Genomic DNA, 23,380 nt, shown 5'->3' with positions numbered 1-23,380 from the left:
GCAGCTCCTCAGCCAGGCTCTCCAAACACCACACCCCTTCCACCCCAGGAGGCTGCAGTTTTCGCATTCTAGCTTTACTGATGACGAGGGGACCCAGTGACTTGGACAGCAGCCACTGGCAAGATCCTGGGGTCTCCACTATGTCAACTGCACCGGGGAGGCCTCCTTTCTTCTCTCTGCTTCTTCCTTCCATCCCCAGCCAGCCTCAAAGGCTTCATCACAGAATTCTTTGAGTGCTGAGACCCTCCCCCAGCCCTCTCCCCAGGGTCTGAAGAAAGCCCCAGAGAAGTTGGAATAAACGAAGGTGCTTAATGGCTTGCGGTGCCATAAAGTGTTTAGAGCCGTGCGCTGGAATGAGCAGGTTCAGGCTCAGATGAATTATCCAGGGCTTTTATCAAAGGGAGTCAATAAAAACCTGAAGGAGCTTGCCCCACCTCCACAGAGTGCTCATGTCACAGTGCCGGGCCCTGCGCTCTGGAAGTAGGAACCAGGGGGCCGCGTTTTCCCCCCAACTCCATCTGCTTTCTTCCCCGTGCCTTCCTTTCTGAAATGTATTCGTTTCTATGGAAACTGTGTTGTTACTGGTATGGGAGGAGTTTAATGACATTCAGAAGTGCCAAATCAAGTCCATTTATATAATGGTTTGAAATACACATAATGGCCTATGGAATATAGGACACGGTGACAGTTTCAGTAACTGTGTACTGAGTGTGGGACAAATAGAGCAATGGAATAGTCCCCACCTCCGAGTCAAATGCACTAGGAATAACCACTATTCTTAGTACTAAAGAGCAGCACTTCTCAACCATTATTCATGAAAGGATCTCAAAACACAACACTAACCTGCTCTCAGCTCATAGAGAAAGGACCCTGGACCTCAGCTCCTCTGTGCCTGCCAAGGTTTGACTAAACATTAGGTGGGGAAGGTACAGAGGTGTGAGTGTGGCTGTGGATGCTTCCAGATGTGGAAGGGAGCAGGTATTCTATCTCGTTGCTCCCAGGACCCACCCACGTGGTGAGCCCACTGACGTCATTGCCTCGATTGATAGTCACCCCTGCGCTGTTCCTATAGCTCATTTCTGCTGGATTCAGAGATTCATCAGCACCCACTGTGTACACAGAGATGAATGACACATGGAGGATGCCCTTACCTTACCTCAGGTTCCCCTGGAAGCAGACCCTAAGCAAGAGCGCTAGTGTAGTCATTCCTCATGAAGGTGCAGAGGTGCCAGCGGGAGGGTTGGAAATTGACATGGGAAAGGAGGCATCGGCATGGGGGGACCCCAAACCTGCTACCACTGTGGGCAGCCAGAGCCCAGTCCCAGTAAGAAACTCTGAGAAGCGCTATTGAACACCACCTCACAGCTAGGGCACCCAAGCGGTGGGGTATTTCTGCACCAGCTCCTGTAGGGCATGGGTGGAGTGCTGCTGGGTGAGGGTGTTGTCTCCCAGCAGGTCTGGCCTGCTCTCTGTGAGGGCACAGTGGCCTCCGCAGCTAAAGAGAAAGCCCTCGAGAGAAGGGGTCCAGACACCGGCAATGGGAGGTTGGCCTGAAGACGCGGGATGGTCAGGCCTGCAGATACAAGTGGGCACTGAGAGAGTCAGCGGCAGCCTGCAGAGAACTTCAGGTCCATTGGGGAGATGGGCATATAATAAAATGGCAGAAGGCAGGGCGATGGGAGAACTAAAGAGAGGTACAGATGACAGGCTCGTGGAGGACTGGAGGTGGGAAGCTATTTGTTCTGACTGAGGGGCTCCAAAAAAGCAGGGGAAGAGAGATGGAGCTGACACACAAAGACGAGGGCCAAGGAGGGCACTTTTGCACACTTGCACCATCTAATCCTCACCACGTCACAAAGTGGGTAGTGTTATCCGCATTCTGAGGAGGAAGAAACAGAGGCTCAGACAGATTAGATCATCACCTAAAGGCACACAGATGTTAGAGTAAGCCAGCTGAACGCCAAAGCCTGGCCTTCTTACTTCCACCCTGCCTCGGGAGCTTTGTGTCTGGGCGACGAGGATAGGGTGACTTCCCCACCATCGTCCAGGGCAGACTTGACTAAGCCCCTATTGTGGGTCCCTGTTGATTTTTCCCCATGGCCAAGGACTGCCGTCCCCAAATCTCCCACCATTCACTGACCACAGACCCCCCACTCGGCCACTCAGGCAGCCCCTCTGATCCTGCCCCAGATATGGGCTGGGCTGACTGTGCCTAATATTGAGTGAATTTTCTGCACTGCCCAGAGGGAAAGAGAGGACACAGCCTGAGGAGGGGAGCTTCAGCTCTAGTAGTCCCCAGCAGTGGGTCCCCTACACCGTCCTTACCCCTGCACGCTCCTCTCCCAGCCACACTCTAATCCTCACTGCCTCCAAACACACGGGGGAGGAGGGATCACGCGTACACACAGGCAGCATTTCTGTAGCATGTTAATAGGTTTTCCGTCAGATGCAGCCTTCGTGATTAGACCCGGTGGGGAGAAGCTACATGAGACCTAACAAAATGAGAGTCTTTCCTGCAGAACTTCTCAGAGACACTAATACACCAAAGGCCATGGTAAGCCACCCAAAGGGGATATGACTCACAGAGTTCCCAAACTCATTTGACCACAAAACATTTTTCCTGCAGCATGTGTCAGGACTAGTGGTCCCTGAAATCCACTTTGGGAAATAATGTTTTAGAGCCCAGATCCGCCACTAACTGGCTGTGTGAGCTTTGTCAAACAAGAGTAAATCATACCTGCCTTGTGGGGACCCACCAAGTAACATGGGTGAACACTCTTTATAAACTTGTAAAATACTATACAGATTATTTATTTGTGTGAAGCAAACACACTCAGTGTCCCAGAGAACCTTTCCTTGGAGGTCAAACAAACAAATAACAATAATAATGTTTTTTAAAAATTAGTTCTGTTCCTGTCTCAGTATATGACTTTGACCTTGATCTCTCTTGACCTCTATGTTCTCATCTGTGAAATGGGTATACTCATGATGCTAGCCCTCTTTCCTCCATGCATTTGTTGTAAGGAGAAAATATGCATCACGATTGTGTGATGCTTTGAGAAAAAAGTATAAAGCACCACAGGATGCAAGGCTTTATTATCAGAGATCCGGGTTAATAGCCCCAATTCAGTCCCATTTGTGCTGAGATCAAGACAAAAGGTGTGCTGGGGAGGGAAGGGGCTAGTGAGATAAATAAAAATGACTAATAGTCTTCATCCATATTTATGATGTTAGGAGACTTGCATGAGCATGTCACCAAGGAGAGAAAATGAATATTTTATGAGTGAATGCTGAATGTTGTATTAAGAAGAAATGGACAGAAAGCGGCCCGCTTGCCTCTGCCCCCAGGTTGTGCTGGGGAGGTCAGCACAGGCTCTGTGCCTGGTCTCCAAGGAGCAGGGGCAGCTCATCAGGAAGGATGAGGTCAGTCTCCCAGCACAGACTGGGAGCTGTCCACGGTGGACTGGTGGCAGCAACCTTGCCCTGGGAGGTAGGAGAACTAAGACCCCACTCCATCTACCAGCTGGGAAGCCTTGGGCAAGTTACCATAACCTCACTGGGCCTCCATTTCCCACTGTAAAATGAGAAGATCAACCCTGAACAATTGTGAGGTCTAAATCCAAGCTCAGCTGTTTGGAGGAGGGTTTTGTAATGCACACAAGTGGGAAGTGTTATTATTCATGTATACACTCAACATTTATTGAACATCTACTATGTGCCAATCACTGCCACAGCCCCTTATTTATCATATATCCTGTGTGCCAAACACCACAGTCATTACTTTACACACATCACTTCATTTAATCATCACCAGAATCTTGAGAGGCATCTATTATCACTCCCATTTTCCACATAAAGAAAATGAAACTTAGGAAAGACAAATAACTTGCCCAAAGCCACACAGCTAGGAAATAGCAGAGCCCAGGACTGTATGAAGCCAAAACCCTGAGTTCTACATTAAATGGCCCTTGCCTCAGGTACTTCTGCAGCACCAGTGGAGGCCCTGCCCTGCAACCCTTGAAAGCTCTTCCCTGTTCTACTCATGCTCTGTGCTTCCTACCACCAATGCCCCTCCAGAACCAGAAGAGAAAGCCTTGCCACCTTCTGTCTGGGCCCTCATGATACCCTCCTTTATTCTCCAACCCTGCTCCCTTCCTTCTCCCTGAAGGCCTGTTCTCCATAATGCAGTCATCCAGGGGTTCTTTATTTTATTTTATTTTATTTTTAAAAATTGAGACAGGGTCTCACATGTTGTCCAGGCTGGTCTCAAACTCCTGGGCTCAAGCAATCCTCCCTCAATGGCCTCCCAAAGTGCTGGGATTACAGGCGTGGGCCACCGTGCCTGGCCCAGGGACTCTAATTTCCATCCCTATTCATCTCTTATCCCAGGCAGGCATCAGGTGGTATAAAGACTGAACACCTCCCACCCCTGAAAGCAGCAGGGACAGATGGGGCAGTGCAGGGTGAAGCTCAGCCATGTCTCCCCGCTCCAGATAGATATCTCTGGAGGCAAAGACGGCTCCCCTTGGTGCCAGCTCAAAGCTCCTGGCTCACTCCCGTCCACCACACAGCACGAGGACACCACTATCTCTGCAAATCTCTTCCCTATAGGGCAGTTTCATGTTATCTTGGCTCATTCCTTCTCCCGAGATGAAGAGATTGTTTTAAACCTGCCACCCCACCAGCTCTGCTCTTGGCTTCCAATGCCATTAAGTTTCATTATAACAAATAAACACCACAATGACATTTATAAGTTACCACTGAGCACAGAAGCACAAATATGAAGCAGATAAACTGCATTTGATCCAAATAATTACTGCAGGCAATATTGGGCTTAGTCTGAGCTGGCAGCCGGGTACCAAGTAATTTATTAGATTGCGTAAGGCAATGTTGCACGTTGAGTTTTTCATTATTGTGTCTTTTCCCCTCTCTGTGGCCTAAATAGGTTAGAGGAGTTTAGACAGTGCATGGCCAAACAAAGACAGACTTTGCTCAAGCAGATTAAGGCCAGGAATGTCGGCCAAGTGTCCAGGAATGGCTGCTTCCCAGGCAGCAACGGACTTGCAAGAGAAGAAAGGGCTTAGGCGATTATCTTGATGCTGCCAACCAAGGACAGCTCCCTGCACTCCCCACCCACTGGCCCAGATACAAAAAGCAGCCCCGTGGAGGGAGTAAATAAATGACAGGGCCCATTTACTGTCCTGCATGGAGCCCCCAGGACACCGACTCTGGGTTCCTGCTGCAGACTCTCAGCCAAAGACCCTCTATGGAAAGTCCCTTCCATAGCCCCAGGTAGCCCCCGGCAGTCCCACCCCCAGTCCCAGACCTATCATCCTGCAATAAATCAAGGGAAGGAAGCAGTCTGCCAGCCAACTCTGCAAAACAAAGCGAAGAGAACTGGCTGCAAGCAGCCGCCTCCCTGCCAAACCCAAACTCATAAAGTTTGATTCAAGGGGTTACAATACCTCCCATTCAGAATCCCTCCTGCCCCGTTCTTCCAGCCTTAGTAAATTACCCAATAAGCAGCAAGGACCTGCAGTTATTGTGCAGTTAAATGGTATTTGCCCCGTAAATTCTGAGCAGAGTACTAACCGTGATATACAGTAACTAATTACAGACATGAATGCTCTCCCCAAGATGCCGAGTGTTACCAAATATCGTTGCGTTTAGGAGAGGGGGGTTGAAAGCTGCTCTCTTCTCTCCAGTGAAGCCATGAGTAACTCTCTTATTAGAGGAGCTGTCGCCATCTCCAGGGGCACTCCATGCTGGAAAATAGAGTTGTCCTGGGGAGCAGACAGGAGTGGGGCCACATGCCCATGTGCTGCCCCCTGACCCCGTGCCCCAGCAGAAGGGCCTAGCAGGTACCGGCTGGTCCTCCTTGGGTCATCTCACAACAAATAAGTGGCTCAGCACCACGGTGGCAGTGGCAAAGGCCCAAGGCTCCAGCAGGGCAGGAAATGGAAGTCATTATTCACCCAGCCCAAGGCCGAGCAGAGAGAGCTATGGCCAGGGATCGGCCTTTGCAAAGGGCTTCTGAATAAGGCCACACAGGATTAGGGTTAAAAGTGGTGCCGACGACTTTTGCCCTGAAGTATTGGTGACAGAGCTGATCTCAGCCCCAAGGGCACCATGGGAGAGGTTTCCGTGGTCTTCAGGTAGGGCAGGGGCTGTCCTATTGGCTTCCCATCAGCTTTATAGCTGTTTTTGGAGCTCAGCTGGGGGCAGGTAGGGGGCACAGTAGTGAGTCTCTGCTTTCTGAAGAGGAAACCACACAGATCAAACACCCTCTGCTGACCGGCTACTGTTGGGGGAAAAAAAGCCAGGCCTGGAGTCAAATGGCTCAAACCCTACCTCTACCACACCCTGTGACCCTGGATGTGTTAGTTAACCTCTCTGAGTTTCCTTGTCCATAAAATGGGAAAGATTTTCCATTTCTCAGGATGGTGGATGTGAGCCAGGGCTACACCTGCTTCTAAGGAGTTCTGTCCTGCTGGAAAAGCAGAAAGCTTCCCCTCCTAGGCTGGGCGTCTCCGGCAGCCCTCACACTCCCTCTCCATCCTTTCAAGGGGCTTCCAGCACAAAACCTTTCCTTGACAAACATCTCTACTTCCAACAATCAGAGAGACTAGGGCAGTAATGGCAAGTTAGTTTTGCTTTGTTCTCTTTGATTGATGCAGACCAGCTGAGGCTTTGCAGGACCTCTGTTTGGGGGGTGACTGGAGAGGAAGGGTGGAGTAGAATAGGGCAGAATTGGGAGGGTATATTCATGGGGGACATCTGGCTTGGAGCTGTGATATTCAAGTCTCTACATGGGGGCTGATGATGGGACCTGCTCCACGGGGTGCTATGAAGGTGGATTAGGTAAGATAATGTATGTGAAGTGCTTTGTATCGGAGTTAGTTGTGGTTAATATCCCAAACCCACCAGAAGACGGCCCACAATCCCAGGGCAGTGAGAAGAAGTATCACTTTTTTAATTAGGACACATATATAGTCAGCACTCAATTATCTGTTGGCAAATTGTCCCCATTCCTGGCAAATGCTATCACCAAGTTTGCTTAATGAAGTCCTCTGTTAACATTTCACAGCTTCTTATTTTGCTCTTATTTGCATAAGGTCCAAAGGGAATAAAAGTCCTTTAAAGGCAAAATCTGTTAATATCCCCCTCCCCTCCTAGATAAGGTGTGAGCCATAAAGACAGGAGATAGGGAAGGTGGGGTGCACCTGACTGTAGCTTTGGGCCAGTCCCAGAGGTGATGTTCTCACTTCAGCTCAGTAGGAGGCAGAGAGGGAGCCCCACCCTTGGGTTGAGTGATTTTTTTTTTAAGTATGAAAAATTCCTAGAACATCAAACATATCCATATTCAAATGTGAATATCAAAATGCATTCCAAAGTCGAAAATGAATGTTACTTAGGATTATTCACTGTTTGGGATTGTCCATCATTTTAGATTATTCACACCCTTGCTCTTCTCCACTAACAAAGATAATTAAGAGTTGACTGTATTTGGTCTCCAAGAGGGGAGAAACCCAGGACATTGCCCCAAGATGGTCTGTGTCCAGTTGGGAACAACTCCAGGAACCATGAGAAGACTCCTCTATAAGCACCAGGTCTGAGTTGTGATTCTCCATGCAGGCTCAGAGAGCAAGACCAAGGCACCTCGTGCTTCAGACCAGCCTGCCTGAGTCACTCAGTGCACGCCGGGTGGGCCTGCTTTCACACCGTCAGTGGGACGTAGCCACGTGGCCCTTCACAGGACACCTGAAGAGCATCAAAACCGCACAGGGCCTTTGGAATCCTTGAGCATTGCACAGAGGGTCCTCAGGGCCCGCTGCAGGGCTGCCAAGGGCAGGGCTCGGTCCTTCCGGCGCTGCCTCAGCTCTGCCTCCACCGTTTTATACATTGGGATTCCCTGTGAGACTTCACTGACAAAAAGGGTTGCATGAACTTTCAAAAGGTGTGAAAATGCCTTCACTGTGCAGTGGGAACATCAATGCGCACCCCGAGAGAGAGACAGCCACTTGATCAAGGCCACCCAGTGACAGAGCCCGAACTAGAAATAACCCAGGCCCACAAGCCTGTGCTGCGGGCACACAGCAGTGCCCTTCGGATGTGGCCCAGAAACCGCCTGCAGAAGGATGACCCAGAAGCTATTAAAATGCAGATTCCTTGACCCAGCTCAGACCCACTATCCCAGAATCTCTGAGTTGGAGCCCAGGAAACTGTTATTTTTAGCCAGTCCCCCAGGTGATCCTCATGCACATGGAAGTTTTAGAACCGTGTCTGACTGACAAGGCTATAGCAGCATAAATGATTATTTTGTTTACTTTTTTTAATGTTTAGGATATAGATCTGAGCCCCAAAAGGCCAAGTGTCCTTGAGAGATTTGCTTTCACTTCTTTGCACCTTGATTTTATTATTTTCAACCTTAGGACCACCCCCCACCCCCGAAATAGGACTTTGGATAAGTTAGAACATCAAGCATTAGGGTTGGGAGGAAGGCACTTAAACCTTGCATTTTACAGATAAGGCATCTGAGCCTTAGTTAAGAAGAGTCAGGCCCAAGGGCACACAGCTAAGAGGTGGCAGAGGCAGCATCAACTGGTACCTTCTGGGCCCAGGACAAGGACAAAGCTTCATGTGTCCATACAGTACCCCTTAGACATGGGAGCAAGAGGTGCTGGGCATCTTGGAGTCAGCCAATCCATGACCTAGCCTCCAGCCTCTCCTGGTGGTGCCCACGCTGATGCCCTCTGAGAGGGGTTGATGGGCACTCTGTCTGCTGTAGCCGAGCCTGCCCATAGCCAAGCCTGCAGCTCCCTCTTGGGCTAATGGCATAGTTCCATCCCTGCCCCTTAGTGCCACTCTCTTCCTTCCATGCTGCTCCAACACATCCCAAGGTGCCGGCTCAGTGAGGGCACATTCCAGTCAGAAGACACAAGAGCCTGAGACTCAGAGAAGAAAGGGGGCTTAGCCAGGGTCCCATGGCTGGCCAGCAACAGGCCTGAGACCACAGCCAGGGTCTCTGCTTCATGCGCTGTCGAGCATCTCCCATCTCCACTCCCCCACCATAAACCCACTCTGCTATGCCCGTCCTGTCTCATTTAGACCTCCAGGTGACCTCGGGCAGGGATGGATGGGCTCCGTCATGGGCACTGAAGAGCCTATATTTCCAGCAGCACTTATCAGTGTCTTCGTGACATCCAGGCCTTGGCTGGATCGATGGAAGAACCCTCTCCCTGCCACTAATGAGTACAGTGCAGGCTCTGGCAGGGGCCGCGAGCCTGATCATCAGTAGGCAAAGGATTTATAGTGACTTTGGACTCACCCTGCCTCGGCCAGCCCGATTGCTCTTCGTTAAAGATCCACACTGTCCAGGACAACCTTGGTGGATTTTGTGTCCTGGGAGAGAAGTGTGAGGCTGGGAGAATCACAGGCTGCCCACACTGGCTCAGCCCGGGTGAGGAACAAGCATAGGGGAATGTGCCCTCAGACTTTCCACCCCCTCATCCAGCCCTGGGAATAGCAGTCAGCCTCTTTTTCGTAAGTCCAAGTAAAATTCTAGTGCAATTTCTGTAATGTTCATGAGACTGGCAAGCTTCTCCTTACGTGTGTATCAGAATCAAGCTACCAATGGCTGCAGGTGGCGATGCTGGGATGGAAAGTGTTTCTTTGTCTCTCTCCCAGTAGAAATCAAGGAGAAACAGACAATACAGAAAAGGCCCTGTCTTCTACCCCTGCCTGGTTCTTCTGGCTTCTCTGTTTATATTTCCAATCCCAGTCTAAAGGGAGAAGATTAGGTTAGATGATCTCTTGCCATCCCGATAGGGTTCAAAACCTGTGCAAACCTCAACAAGAGTTAGATGTTTCACCCAAGGCAGCTACTCCCAACACTCCCAGACTGGAGTAACCTTGTCCCTCTTAGATAGTCACAACAACATCTATAACTTTCCATATTTGGAGTTGAATTATCAGGTCAACACCAAGTGAGAGGACACCTGAAAATACTTCTCCTACTGCCTGACCCATAGGGAGTGCTCAGTCAGTGTGAGTTCTTCACACCTCCTTCCCAGCTCCAGAACCATTGACCCAACTACATCTGGGACAGCATCACCTGGGGGATTCTGGACCCCTCTCCATCAACACATTTAAAACTGAACTCACTGCCTCACCTCAAGCCCGCTTCTCCTCCTGAGCAGCAAATGGCTCCTCCATCGTCCATTCACACTTTCATCTTCCTCATCCCCGGTCAAGTACTATCAGTTCTACCCCCAAATGGCTCCTAAATCCATTTCTTCTTTCCATTGATGCAGCGTTAGCCTGAGTCCTCATGACAGCAAAACCTTGCTGATCAGTCTCCCTGTCTTCAGATTATCCTCCTTCATTCATCCTCCTCGCTGTCATCACCGTGATCTTTCTAAAACTCAGATCTGAGCATGTGGGTCAAAAACCTTTGATGACTTCTCATGAAGTACAAACTTCCTGGCACACGTTCAAGGGCCCACATGGTCTGACTCACCAGGACTTTCTAGATTTGCGCTCTACTAAGAGAGTCTGCACACACATGCTCCGTGCACCCAGCCTGCTAGGCTTGTAATGATACTGCCAGCTGCCATTATGGAAGGCAGGCAGGGCTCTGTGCACATCACAGAGAATGACCTATTTCATTCTCACAAACAACTCAACAAGTATTGATTGCTAAACCAATGGAGAAACTGAGGCTCAGAGGGACTAAGCAATTTGCCCAGGGACCCACAGCCATAATGGCAGGGTCAGAGATCAAGCCTAGACCATGTGGCACTGCTGCTTTTATTCCATGAACACATCTGTTCTCCACACTTGACGTAAGCTGTTCCCCATTCCAGGGAACATTCCCACCTTGTCTTCATCCTGGCCATTTCAGAAGCCAACCCTTCTGTGACTCCTTCTTTGGGACTTTGTGCCTCACTCTGACGCTTATGGTGTAGAGCTTTTTATTCTAGTTTCTTCTGCACATATTTGCCTCCCCGCAGCTCCAGAGCCTACTCAGCGGAAGACATATCAGCCCCTTCTGCACACCCCACACCCAACCTGGGGACTTGGAGATTGCTGAGGTGGCTCCTGCTCATGCCTGAGGCACCATGGCATCCTGAGAGCTGAAACAGTGACTGAAACCCCCTAGAACCTCCATAAAAATCCATTTTTATCAGTCAATCAGTGGGCCAGAACATACTCTATCACCCCCAATCCTGTTCCCCTGAGCAGTCACCAACTGGGCATTCTGGAAATTTCTCAAAGCTGATCCTCCTGCGTTAGATGCTGGCCCTGTGCCGAGCAGCAGGAACACAGCAGAATTCAAGCCTTGGGTTTTGAGGTATGATCTGAGTCACGCTGCCCTTGTCTTTCCCACCCTACCCGATATTGTTCTGATGTCACCAGGAGCCACTGAGCTGACTTCTTCTCTCCTTCCCTTCTTCCTATTTGCTTGCTTCTCTGGAGGGGCAGCTTCCCTTAATCTCATAAGAGGCAATTTGCAAGCTCCAGGCTGGGAGAAAGCTGGCAATAAATATCCCCAGTATAAGTATTCTTAAGCCTTCTCCAATTGGTCACTAATAAAAGGCAGATGGTGACATTTGAGCCCTTTTTGCATGGCTGACCCAACACTCCAGGAGGCTGTGAAGCCAACCTGGATGAGCAGAAGAGGCAAAGCCAATGGGAGGGCTCACGCACTGTCTCCTGCACCACCCATGCAGGTTTCTAATGGGTGCAACTTCAAATTTGCAAAGCCTCCATTCTCAGCCTTGGGACTCTGCAAGACAGGTGCTGCTCTGGCCCCTGTTTTAACAGTCCCAAGCTCAAGAAAGAGGCAGAGCCAATGGGAGGGCTCACCCACTGTCTCCTGCACCACCCATGCAGCTTTCTAATGGGTGCAACTTCAGATTTGCAAAGCCTCCGTTCTCAGCTCTGGGACTCCGCAAGACAGGTGCTCCTCTGGCTCCTGTTTTAACAGTCCCAAGCTCAGGAAAGACTTGTGGATAGTGACGAAAGTAAGAATGACCCTTTGTGAAACACCTGTCTACCAAGATCATTTACATATAAAACCTCTCATGCTCACAGCAGCTTTGCCAGGGAGGCGTGTCATCCCCATTTTTCAGATAGGGAAACTGAAGCTCAGAAAGGGTGAGTCACTGGCCTCAGATCACACTGCTAGGTACAGGACCAGAGTTCCTTCCTAGGCCTGACTGACCCTGTGTTCTTCCTACTGTCCAGGACCCAGGCTCCGACAGGTGACCCATCGGTTAGGTACTCCAGGCAGGTGACGGAGGGTGACCCATCACTCATGTTTTTGCTTATATTTTTTTTCCTACCCCAGAATGACATTTCTCCTCCATCACTTTCCCCATATTATGATTCCTCCTCCAGGATGCCTTCTCTGCTTCCTCCCCACAACTCCCTTGCTTGAAGCAAGATTCTCTTAAACCCCTGAAAAGCTTTATATGACTTCTCTATGAGACCACTTTATCCCTTGTAATCCAGTAACCTGTGGTCAAATGTGACCATCCAAGACTCTCAGTGAGTTTCACAGAATGTCCTGAGAGTTGAGGGGTACAGGCAGGGTTTCAGCTGGGCTGCCCACACTCACAGGCATGCAGGCGGGTGTGTGCATGTGTCAGCACCAGGCTCCTTAGAAGCAAGGACAAGCATTTCCATCCTTATATTAGTGACCCTCACTTCCTGTCCAGGTCTGACTGGGTTTAATCCTAAGGGTCATCTGCTGCTGGAACAAAGGCCAGGCCAAATAACCAGTGGAGAAAGGGGAGGCAGGGATTGAGCACACCCTTGAGCCACCTCCTGCCTGCCTCTGAGCCGCCTCCAAGCATGGATGGAAAGAGAACTGCACAGGGGTTGGGTGCAATGGCTCATGCCTGTAATCCCAACATTTTGGGATGCTGAGAGTGGGAAGATCACTTGAGGTCAGGAGTTCGAGACTGGCCTGGTCAACTTGGTGAAACCCTGTCTCTACTAAAAATACAAAAATTAGCCAGGCATAGTGGCACACGCCTGTAGTCTCAGCTACTTTGGAGGCTAAAGCAGGAAAATCACTTGAATCCAAGAGGCGGAGGTTGCAGTGAAGCCGAGATCGCACCACTGCACTTTAGCCTGGGCGACAGAACGAGACTCAAAAAAAAAAAAAAAAAAAAGCATTGCCCAGGGCCATGAGGGGATACTCAGCACCCCCGATCCCACATCAGGCTCCAGGGCAGAGTCTGCATCAAAGCTTTATCTCCCCTGTTACGCAATCATCCCAAATCCCACACTCTTTGTACTAGTCCATGCTGCCCTGTAGATCTGTGCCTCTCACCACCACTGTGGAACCACAGTGCAGAGACATGTGCCTATGGGGTAGCAATAGACTTGGGACAGTGGAGTTCCAGAATGCATCCCTAGAAGATTTAGGGTGGGTGGCAGGGAGGAGTAAGCAACGGCTCCTCTGAGTCAGATCCCAGCCTCTATGGGCACCAGGATACTGGGCCACCTTCCTATCCGATACACACACACACACACACAGACACACACACCATAGTACCAAGGCCTTTGGACCCCAAAGACGAACCAGATCACTGTTCCTTCCAAAGTTCCCCAAGATGGCCCTGCCAGGGCCTATGCTTTCCAACATTCTGTAAAACTAAGAAAAATTCATTCAACCAAGATCTTTTTTTTTGAGATGGAGTCTCACTCTGTCCTCTAGGCTGGAGTGCAATGGTGCGATCTCGGCTCACTGCAACCTCCGCCTCCCAGGTTCTATGGATTCTCCTAGAAAAATTCATTCAACCAAAATCTTTTTTTTGTGATGGAGTCTCACTCTGTCCCCTAGGCTGGAGTGCAATGGTGCGATCTTGGCTCACTGCAACCTCCGCCTCCCAGGTTCTATGGATTCTCCTGGCTCAGCCTCCTGAGTAGCTGGGATTACAGGCATGCACCACCATGTCCCGCTAATTTTTGTATTTTTAGTAGAGACGGGGTTTCACCATGTTGGTCAGGCTGGTCTCGAACCCCTGACCTCAGGTGATCCACCCGCCTCAGCTTCCCAAAGTGCTGGGATTACAGGCGTGAGCCACCATGCCCGGCCCTCAACCAAAATCGTAAGTGCTTGGTAAGGAATAGAAGCAGCAAATGTCTGGCTGGAGAAGAGGTGGGGCTGAGGCCAATTCAGTTAATCCCACAAACACACCCACGTGCACACACACACACACACACACACTGGACCCAGCACCCTGCAGTGCTGCCCTAAGACCATCACACTGAGTGACGTGGCCCTTGTAATCTGCACCTTCCATGGCAAAATGACTCTTCCCCCTCAGGAAATAATTAGGGATTGAGGGGCAACCTCAGAATGGGGCCACAGGTGTGCAAGTCATAGAGAAACATGGGGTCTTCTGCATTTCAATGTTTCACTGGAAGTTGGTGGAGACTTTGGGAGCCAGATGGTGATGGTTCGTTCCGTGATAATATGTGCTGCGAGTCCCAGAAAAGAGATTAAGATGAGGGCGCTGCATCCAGGTTGGAAGCCAGGTGGGCTGACAGGAGGCAGGAGTAAGCGCAGGAGGGAAATCTAGAGGGGGCTTTTGGGAAGAGCAGTCAGGAGGAGTCCCGATGGAGGAGGATGGGGAAACAACTGGGGAAGACATCCAGCCCCACCACTGATCTGAGGATGCCATCTTCCTGCTCCCAGCTCTGCCCCATAACCAGAGCCCCCAAAAGGCCACCAAATGCTCCACCTCCTGCCCACCTCCCTAGGCCAGGCCACACCTGTCACTGCTGCCGCCACCTCCACACTTCCTCCCACCAGCCACTCACCAGCACTGGCAACAGTGCCAGCTGTCCTGACTCAGGGACGCCACGTGGCCCATCAGGACAGGGTTCATCCAAGCCCCCCTCCCCTTTATTGTTCCCAGCCAGAAACAGCCACTGCTTCCTGCAGTTTGGAGACAAGGCTGCAAAAGGCCCTGCCTGCTCAGCACCTCGACCTCCTGCTCCCACTCCTGATGCTTCTACCTTCTCAGGTAGGGCGGAGAACTTGGCACGAGGGGGCGGCAGACCCAGGCTCTCCTCTGATTCTGCCACTCTCCTCAAAGGGAAAAGCAGCTGCCTAACCCAGTGGTCTAAAGGGCCCCCGGGACAGATGGCGCAGTGCTCTCTCAGCCCCTGCAGGCCACAACAGCCTGGGTGTGCAGGGGAGACGCACAGGCTGGGGGCAAGCATCCCAGACAGGGACTCTCACTCAGAGACAAAGGGCTTTGTCTCAGAACCCTGGGACCCTGCCCTGCAGAGCCTCTCCCTTTCAGGAACATGACCTACCTTCCAGGCGGCAAGCAGGAAGGTGCTTCTGCAGCCACCTAACCAAGCAAATGTGGGAGAGAGACCGCTGTGTTTCCCAGGCCCGCTCCTCTGCCCTGCCCAGGCAGGTTCACGCACACGCAGCCTTTTTCTACTAATGGAGGCTAGTTCAGCGCCAGTCAGATGTGGAGCCAAGCCAGCCCTCATTGGCCCGGGAGACACCCCCTACCCCTTCCACCCCAGTAGCCCCCTTGCAGCCCTGGGGGAACATTCTCCCACCTCTTCTCCCCCACAGGGCATGGCTCACAGCAGCTGGCCAAGGCTTCCAACACCTGAGCTCACCTACCACAAACACCAGCCTTGAGACCCACCTGAGAACCCATGGATGCTACACTGAGGTCCTCCTGCAAAGAGAATACATCCTTGTCTTTAGTGAAAACTGTCTCTTCAATAAGTCATTGGATAGTAATTAAAAGTCCAGCCTTGCCTCCCCCTTTCACACCAATAGAGAGCCACCTGCCGTTCCAGGTCACGCTTCCTGTCGCCCAGCCCTGTGGAGCTCAGCCTGTGGCCTGGTGTTCAGGACAGAGGGTGGCTTTGAGAGAAGAAGGTCGGTTTCCCCTGAGCATTTGTTGTGAGCCAGCCCCTGAGTCAAGTGGCCCAGATGCATCCTCTCTATCTCCACAAGGTGGTGGTATTATTGTCCCCATTTCACAGATAGGAAAATGGAGGCTCAGCAAGTTCATGGAGGTGCCAGGATTCAAACCCAGGTCAGTCTGATTCCTGAGCCCCATTCATTACCACTGCACTATCTGCCTTCATCCCAAGGGGCTTGTCCAGTCCAAATGGTGAAGGGAGAGAGGGGTTCTTTGGAGTGAGTGATGTGGTTGTGAGGGTCAAGGGTGACTGGAGGACCTGCAGGTCTGTGCTCACCTTCTCAGGGAGCTAAAGAAGGTGAACACAGGCTTCAGTCACTCTTGGATAGCTGGTCAACTCTGATCCACCCGGAGAACCGTGTTCACGAGGACGTTATACACAGAACTGATGAAGTGAGCTAGTGTACATTATTCTTCCTGAGTTTCCTTGAGACTTTTCAGTACTGGCCAAGGGCAGCAGGAGAGGGAGGTCTAAGGTGGGTTCTATGAGTTCCTGGGGGCAAGGACTAGAGGCAAAGTGGGCGAAGTCCAAATAAGGACGCAAAGAGGCTGCTCTGGAACCAGACTACTGGGCTCATATCCCTTCTCACTGCCAGTGCTGTGGGCCCCAGGCAACCTCATCTTCATGTAGGTGTGATACGGTACCTATCTCATAGGACTCTTTAGCCAGTCAATAAAATAATCCAGGTAAAGCTTTTATTATATGCTTGACATTCTGTAAAAGTTACCTATTACTAGCTAGGCATGGTAGCTCACATCTGTAATCTCAGCACTTTGGAAGGCTGAGGCACAAGGATTGCTTCAGGCCAGGAGTTTGAGACCAGCCTGGGCAACATAGCAAGACCCTGTCCCTACAAAAAGTTAAAAAATAGAAAAGTTAGCAATTACTAATTTTATAGCAATAAAAATATTTATGATACATAATTATAAGCTATATTATAATATAATTATATTAAATAACCATTTTAAGTAATAATTATAAGTAATGGTAACTAGTACACCTCCTTTCTTTTAATCTTCCTATGGTGGCCAGTACTAAACTTTACCCTCAACCGTTTCAGTGTTACTGACCAATAGGTGAAGAGGAGCCTACACACAGAAACTGAGGGAAAAACCAAGAAATCACTTTTCATTCTAAAGATCTTCTACCTCCCTTTAGATCATCTGGGCCAGGCGTAGTGGCTCACGCTTATAATCCTAGCACTTTGGGAAGCCGAGGTGGGCAGATCACTTGAGGTCAGGAGTTCGACACCAGTCTGGCCAACATGGTGAAACCCCGTCTCTACTAAAAATACAAAAATTAGCCAGGCATGGTGGCAGGTGCCTGTAATCTCAGCTACTCAGGATGCAGAGGCAGGAGAATCCCTTGAACCCAGGAGGGGGAGGTTGCAGTGAGCCGAGAACACACCATTGCACTCCATCCTGGGCGACAAGAGCAAGACTCCGTCTCAAAATAAATAAATAAATAAATATAAAAATAGATAAATAATCTGAGTAGGCTGCCTTGTTGGTGGAGTGAGTACTTGCTTAAGAATCAAAATCTGGGCTTGAGACCCTTGATTCAACAACCTACATCGGATAGTGGTGAGAAAATAGGGCTGTACCCGGACCATTGGGGTTTGAGTGACATCTGAGCTAATCAAGTGAACTTGTGCAAGTCCCTGCATTTCTGTGAGCCTTGGTTCATCTATAAAATGTGGGTAATTACAGCTAATCTGCATGCCAGAAACAACGTATACAGCCAAAGATGTGGCATCAAGTAAATCTTCCATGAACAGCAGTTATTTTTTTCTCCTGTCAAGCCTGATTCCTAGAGACTCCAGCCCACCCTGTGATTTCTCACCTTTCTCCTGTGTGGTGTGCTCTGAACAGCATCTGCCGGGTTAGTAGTTTATAATGCAAAAGCAATTTTCCTGTAGTGACCACCAATCTCAGCAGACCAACCAGAGCAGGCAAACTCTAAGTACAAAGGCACATGTGACAGACGTGTAACCGGTGCTCACCCACAGCTGGGAACACAAGACAGAAAAGATAGCTGTGGCCCCTGCCCTCAAGAAGTGTACACTGTTTCTTCCTTATTTCTGTTTCATCAGCATCTGACATATAGTAGGAGCTCAATAAAGGTTTGGAGAAATTGATGAAAAAGAGGCAAGATGAGAATATAGAGAGAAGACGAGAAAAAAGAAGATTCCATCTGGGTCACAGGAGCTGCCTGGGGAGAGAACTGGGCCTTCAATGATAGGTGGGGTTGCTTAGGGGGGGCCTTGGGTGGGGGAGCCTTGGGTGGGGGGATGCAGTGCATCCCAGGACAATGAAACATCGAGGAGAACTCGAGGCAGGTGACCTTAGTGACTAGCCAGCACAGGGGTGCTGTGGAGCTCCCAGGAAGAAAAGGAGCTGGATTTTGGAGATTAGAATCCAGCATGGGAAGTTGGGCGTTGTCCCGCAGAGAGTGGAGAGCCATGAGAGGTCCCACCCCTTAAAAGAGGGGAACCCTGAAGCAAGTGGTGAATTAAGAAGGAAAATCCAGGTTCAGCACATTAATGGATCAGGCAAAGAGAACATTCAGAGTCTGTGGCAAGAGCCCAGGTTGAGGCAACGAGAGCTTGAACTTGGGTGGTAGCAGTGGGAATAGAGAGGAAAGGGGAAGTCTGAGAGATGTACAGCCTGCTGGGCTAGGCTTAGTGATGGTGACAGACTCAAAACAAAGCATGGGGCCGGGCATGGTGGCTCACGCTCGTAATCCCAACACTTTGGGAGGTCGAGGCAGGTGGATCATGAGGTCAGGAGTTCGAGACCAGCCTGGCCAATATGGTGAAACCCTGTCTCTACTAAAAATACAAAAATCACCAGACATGGTGGTGAGTGCCTGTAATCCCAGCTACTCAAGAGGCTGAGGCAGAAGAATCGCTTGAACCCGGGAGGCAAAGGTTGCAGTGAGTGGAGATCGCACCACTGCACTCCAGCCTGGGCAACAAAGTCAGACTCCGTCTCAAAAAACAATAAAAATAAAAATAAAGTATGGGAAGGGGAGGCTGCACCGGCCGCCAAGGCTTCACACCAGGGGAACATCATCAGGGAAAATGCGAAGCGGAGAAGATGGAAACCCTGGGCCAGTGGAAGGTGCTGGGTGTGTCACATCTCCACTGAGAGCAGGACCCGAGCCTGTGAGGCACCTACTCTGTGCTCCATCTGAGACGCCCAGGTGTGATGGGGAGGGGGCACGGCTGCGAGCTCCTGGAGGGGTGGCCAGGCCTGTTCCCCTGCTCCTCACCAGACAGCACAGTGCCTGCCTCACAGCAGGGTCCGGTCAGTGTGTGTGTGGAAGAAACAGGTTCTCAGGAGCTCACTGTCTACTTAAGGCACTATCCAGGAGGCTGCAGAAAATGACCTTGGGCTCACTTGCATTTCACTTCTTTGGAGTAGAAAAGAAAATGGGGAAAATAAAGCAAGTAGAGGCCAGGCATGGTGGCTCATGCCTGTAATCCCAGCACTTCAGGAGGCTGAGGTGGGAGGATCACTTGAGGTCAAGAGTTCAAGACCAGCCTGGCCAACATGGTGAAACCCTGTCTCTATTAAAAATATGAAAATTGGCCGGACATGATGGTGCATACCTGTAATCCCAACTGCTCAGGAGGCTGAGGCAGGAGAATCACTTGAACTGGGAGGCAGAGGTTGCAGTGAGCCAAGATTGCCCCACTGAACTCCAGCCTGGGCGACAGAGTTAGACTCAGTCTCAAAAGAAAAGAAAGAGTGGGTGGGTGAGGAGCATTAAGAAAGAGTGGGTGGGTGAGGAGCATTCTTCTGGCAATAACTTACATCCATGGCTCAAAAGCTGTGCTCTGAGGGGCTCTTGAGCCCAAAGGAGAGGCCCTAAGATCTGTCAGATGGATAAAAAAAAAAAAGTGGGTTCCATCCCTCCATCTCCACCTTCATCCAAAGCACCTCAACTTTTATCCACTCTAGATACTCAGTAACAGTTTAAGATTCATTTGAAAAAAAAAAAAACTCATTGGTTTAAAAGAGAAAAGTAATTATAGTGACTCAAATGTAATGTGCAAAAATTAAAATTGGACTGAAAAGGGACATTGTCAATTAGAGTACTGTCTCCCATCCCCAAAAATAATAATTTGTGAATCATGTCCTTTGGGTGGATTTTTCCTGTGTACTCATCTTCCCCAGAAACAGTCTTTCCATAGAAAAGCCAAGTGGATCCAAGCAGACAGAATGCGAGAGGCTCTAGGAAGGTTTTTTTTTTTTTTGAGACCGAGTCTCACTCTGTCACCTAGTCTGTAGTGCAGTGGGGCGATCTTGGCTCACTGCATCCTGTGGGATCCTACACCTCCAAGCCTGCTCAGATGGCATCGGGAGATGCTCCCCCTCGAAAGGCCCTCTCCTGCTCAGCCCCATCCCGTCAGGCTCCTTTCCTACAGACCCCAGGTCTTATTCCAGGCATCTTGTGCCTGCTGCCACCCCTGGCTCTGAGACACCCACCAAAAGGGTCTGTGGCCACTCAGAGTCCACCTCCATGGCCTGCTTCAACTGATCCGCCTTCCCAGCGTTGCCTTCCTCCAGAGCCTGGTTTCCATGGTGATAGCCCCCTCCTCTCCCTGGGGGCTCCAGCCAGTCCACAACTTACCCTTGGCCCTCGGATGCTTCTTGCACCCCACTTCCCCGGGGGCCCTCACCCAGTACCTCCCGCACCTTCCTCCAAGAGGACAGAGGATGGGGAGAGACTGGGACAGTTACCCACTGTGGGTGCTTCCTAATAATGGACATCTCAGAGGGCTCGGGCACTGCTTCATTTAAGGGGCTCTCATTATAACCCCCTCCACGTCCACCTGACAACCTGATAATTCTCTCTGATAGCACAATCTTTGGCAGTTACTGCAGCTGCTTTGACTCTGTCCTTCTTGCAAGAAAGATTTTGAGATAAAAGGATGAGCTGTGAAATCATCATTAGAGTAAAAGGAGCCAGAGAAGGAGTCCTTTCCACCCACCCCCTCCCTCTCCATGCTGCCCCTCACCCTCCTCCCCTGCTTCCTCCTCTTCCTCTCCCTCTCCTCTTCTCTCCCACGTCCTCACTTCACTCCTTTGCTCTCTCTCCAGTCCCTCCCTCCTCTCCCCTTCTCCTCTCTCATCTCTTCCCTCCTTTTCTACCCTGTTTTGGTGCCAGAAACATTCTAATTACAACAGAGAACTTGAAGAGACAGAGAGGAAAAAAAAACCTACCATACATAGCTGATTAAAATGTCCTATGAAATCTAATTTGTAAAGCTCAAATCAGAATAAAAAGTGTTACTCCCACAATTCAAGGCCAATTTGATTTTTAATGAGACTCCTCGGAGACCCTGCCAAGATCTTGTCAGGTTGTGAACTCGGCCACCTTCCTGCCTGTCCCCAGCTCTCCACTGTGAATCTGCACCCCTCCTTCTGGGGAGCCTCCACCCCAAGCTCTGCTGCCATCCAAGCTCCCCTGGGTTGATACACACCAAGTGTCTCCCTCTTGGGGTCATCTGTTGCTGAGAGCTCAGTCCTAGGTGTGGCCCAAGCCTGGGGCTTTTTGTCCCCAAGATGGGCAGCAGCCAGTGTCCAGGACGTCTGTGGCTGCCCCTGACTCTCCCGGGTTGGGGAGGAGAGGCCACAGCATCAGCAGCTGGAGCGCCAGGTCCAGTTTTGCCTCGGTTAGGTCTGGGTCTGTAGAGCAGGTGGTAGGAAAAAGGGAGGGCTTGGAATGCAGATGAGCCCCTGCTCAAACCCCCGCTCTACCACTCATTAGCTGCGTGACCTTGAGCAGGTTACTGTGCCTCTCTGATCCTGGTTTCTTTGTTGTAAAATGGGGCTTTTTCTGCCCTGAAGTATAATTAAGTGGATTACAGGAGGGGTTGTATGAAGTACTGGTTGTACTGTGGGCCAGATGCTCAGCAAATGTCAATGTCCCATTGTCCACTCAACTGTGGACTCCCAGGAGACACAGATCACATCACACCTCTTCATCAGCAACTCCCTCCAAGGCCAGGCTTGGGGATCTGCACACAGCATAGCTCAGTAGGGGACAGCATGGTCTTTGGAGCCAGAAAGACTTGGATTCACCGCACCACCCACCCCAACTCCCACTAGACAGTTCCCTGGGCAATTCAGTTAACCCTGAGCCTCCGTTTCCCAAAGTCCTGTCAAATGGGGTTGACAATGCCCCATTCGAGTGTTGCCACGGTGATAACTAGAGTCAGGGCATGCGCCGTACTTGGTGAGCAATTCACAAGCACAGCTCCCATTACTATTTTTCACCTCCCTGTGCCTCATTTTCCCATCTGGAAAATGGGGATAAAAATAGTGCCTACTATTTTTAGGTTGTTATGACGATGAAAATATTAATGAACTAATATTTTAAAGCCTCAAAACAGAGCATGGCATCTTGTAAGCATTGTGGATGGGTTTGTTTAATAAAATAATGTCAACTGACTCTCTTCGATGATTCTGGCCATCTCGTTTTGAGGAGGCATGGTGTCCATAATGATTTTTTCCCAAGTGATTGTGAGGCTGGAGTAAGGTCTGCTGCAGAAAAGAAAGGGACAGGGAGGACACAGTAGGATGGCACGCCTCCTCAGCACACCTCCTGCCATACTGCACCACCACCGACCCCTCTGAACTTGGCCCTCAGCCCACCCCAGGAGCCACTGAAACAACAAAATGATTTCCTGAATTCTCAGGTTTAACCAAAGCCGCACCACTCTCCATCGACCCCCTTCTTAACACACAGCCACCACAGAATGCTTCTAGCTAGAGGTCTCTCTCTCTCTCCTGTTTCTGCCCTGGTGTGGGACTGCATGCCCAGCACATGGCATTAAGTAGGAGCTCACCAATGCATGGGAAGTGGCACGTCCCACAGGTGGAGGGAGATGGCCCATAGGGAGCTGGGGTGTGGCTAGACCAGTCCATGTGTTAGGGACTGATGGGCAGAGGGGCTGGAGCTGGGAGCCAGGCCCCCACAGGAGGGAATAGAGCTGGGGCTGAGACCAGTTAGGAAGCTCTACCAGACCCTCAGCAGGAAAGCCAGGTGCTTCAGGAGGCTCAGTCTCCTGCGCCAGCCCTGCTCTGCTTCCGTAGCTGGAGGGGAGCCTTCTCGCCCCTGTAGCCGGCAGGTAACTGACCATTGTGTTTGTCTCCTTCCCAGGCCAAGTCTATTCCTTCAGCCAGCAGCCCCAGGACCAGGTGGTGGTGTCGGGACAGCCAGTGACGCTACTTTGCGCCATCCCCGAATACGATGGCTTCGTTCTGTGGATCAAGGACGGCTTGGCTCTGGGTGTGGGCAGGGACCTCTCAAGTGAGTACCTCCAGACCTCCTGGGGTGGGCCTGGGGCCATCACTTCCTTACTCACCCATCCACCTTCCTAGGGAGCACCCAT

The 23,380-nt window shown here is 50.6% G+C and overlaps 1 protein-coding gene across 5 annotated transcripts in view; it reads left to right on the top strand.

Moving 5' to 3' along the window:
- Window positions 1-23,380, top strand: part of KIRREL3 (kirre like nephrin family adhesion molecule 3) — a 584,143-nt gene that overhangs the window by 457,764 nt on the left and 102,999 nt on the right. For all 5 annotated transcript variants that reach the window (XM_016922484.4, XM_016922483.4, XM_016922482.4 and 2 more), the window contains exon 4: window positions 23,149-23,298. In XM_016922484.4, the coding sequence (XP_016777973.1) occupies window positions 23,149-23,298 (150 nt within the window). The remainder of the gene's footprint in view (window positions 1-23,148; window positions 23,299-23,380) is intronic.

Source organism: Pan troglodytes, chromosome 9, assembly GCF_028858775.2.
Source record: "Pan troglodytes isolate AG18354 chromosome 9, NHGRI_mPanTro3-v2.0_pri, whole genome shotgun sequence".
Classification (NCBI taxonomy): domain Eukaryota; kingdom Metazoa; phylum Chordata; class Mammalia; order Primates; family Hominidae; genus Pan; species Pan troglodytes.
The sequence above is the reverse complement of the archived record's forward strand: the minus strand, read 5'-3'. Positions and strand labels throughout refer to the sequence as shown.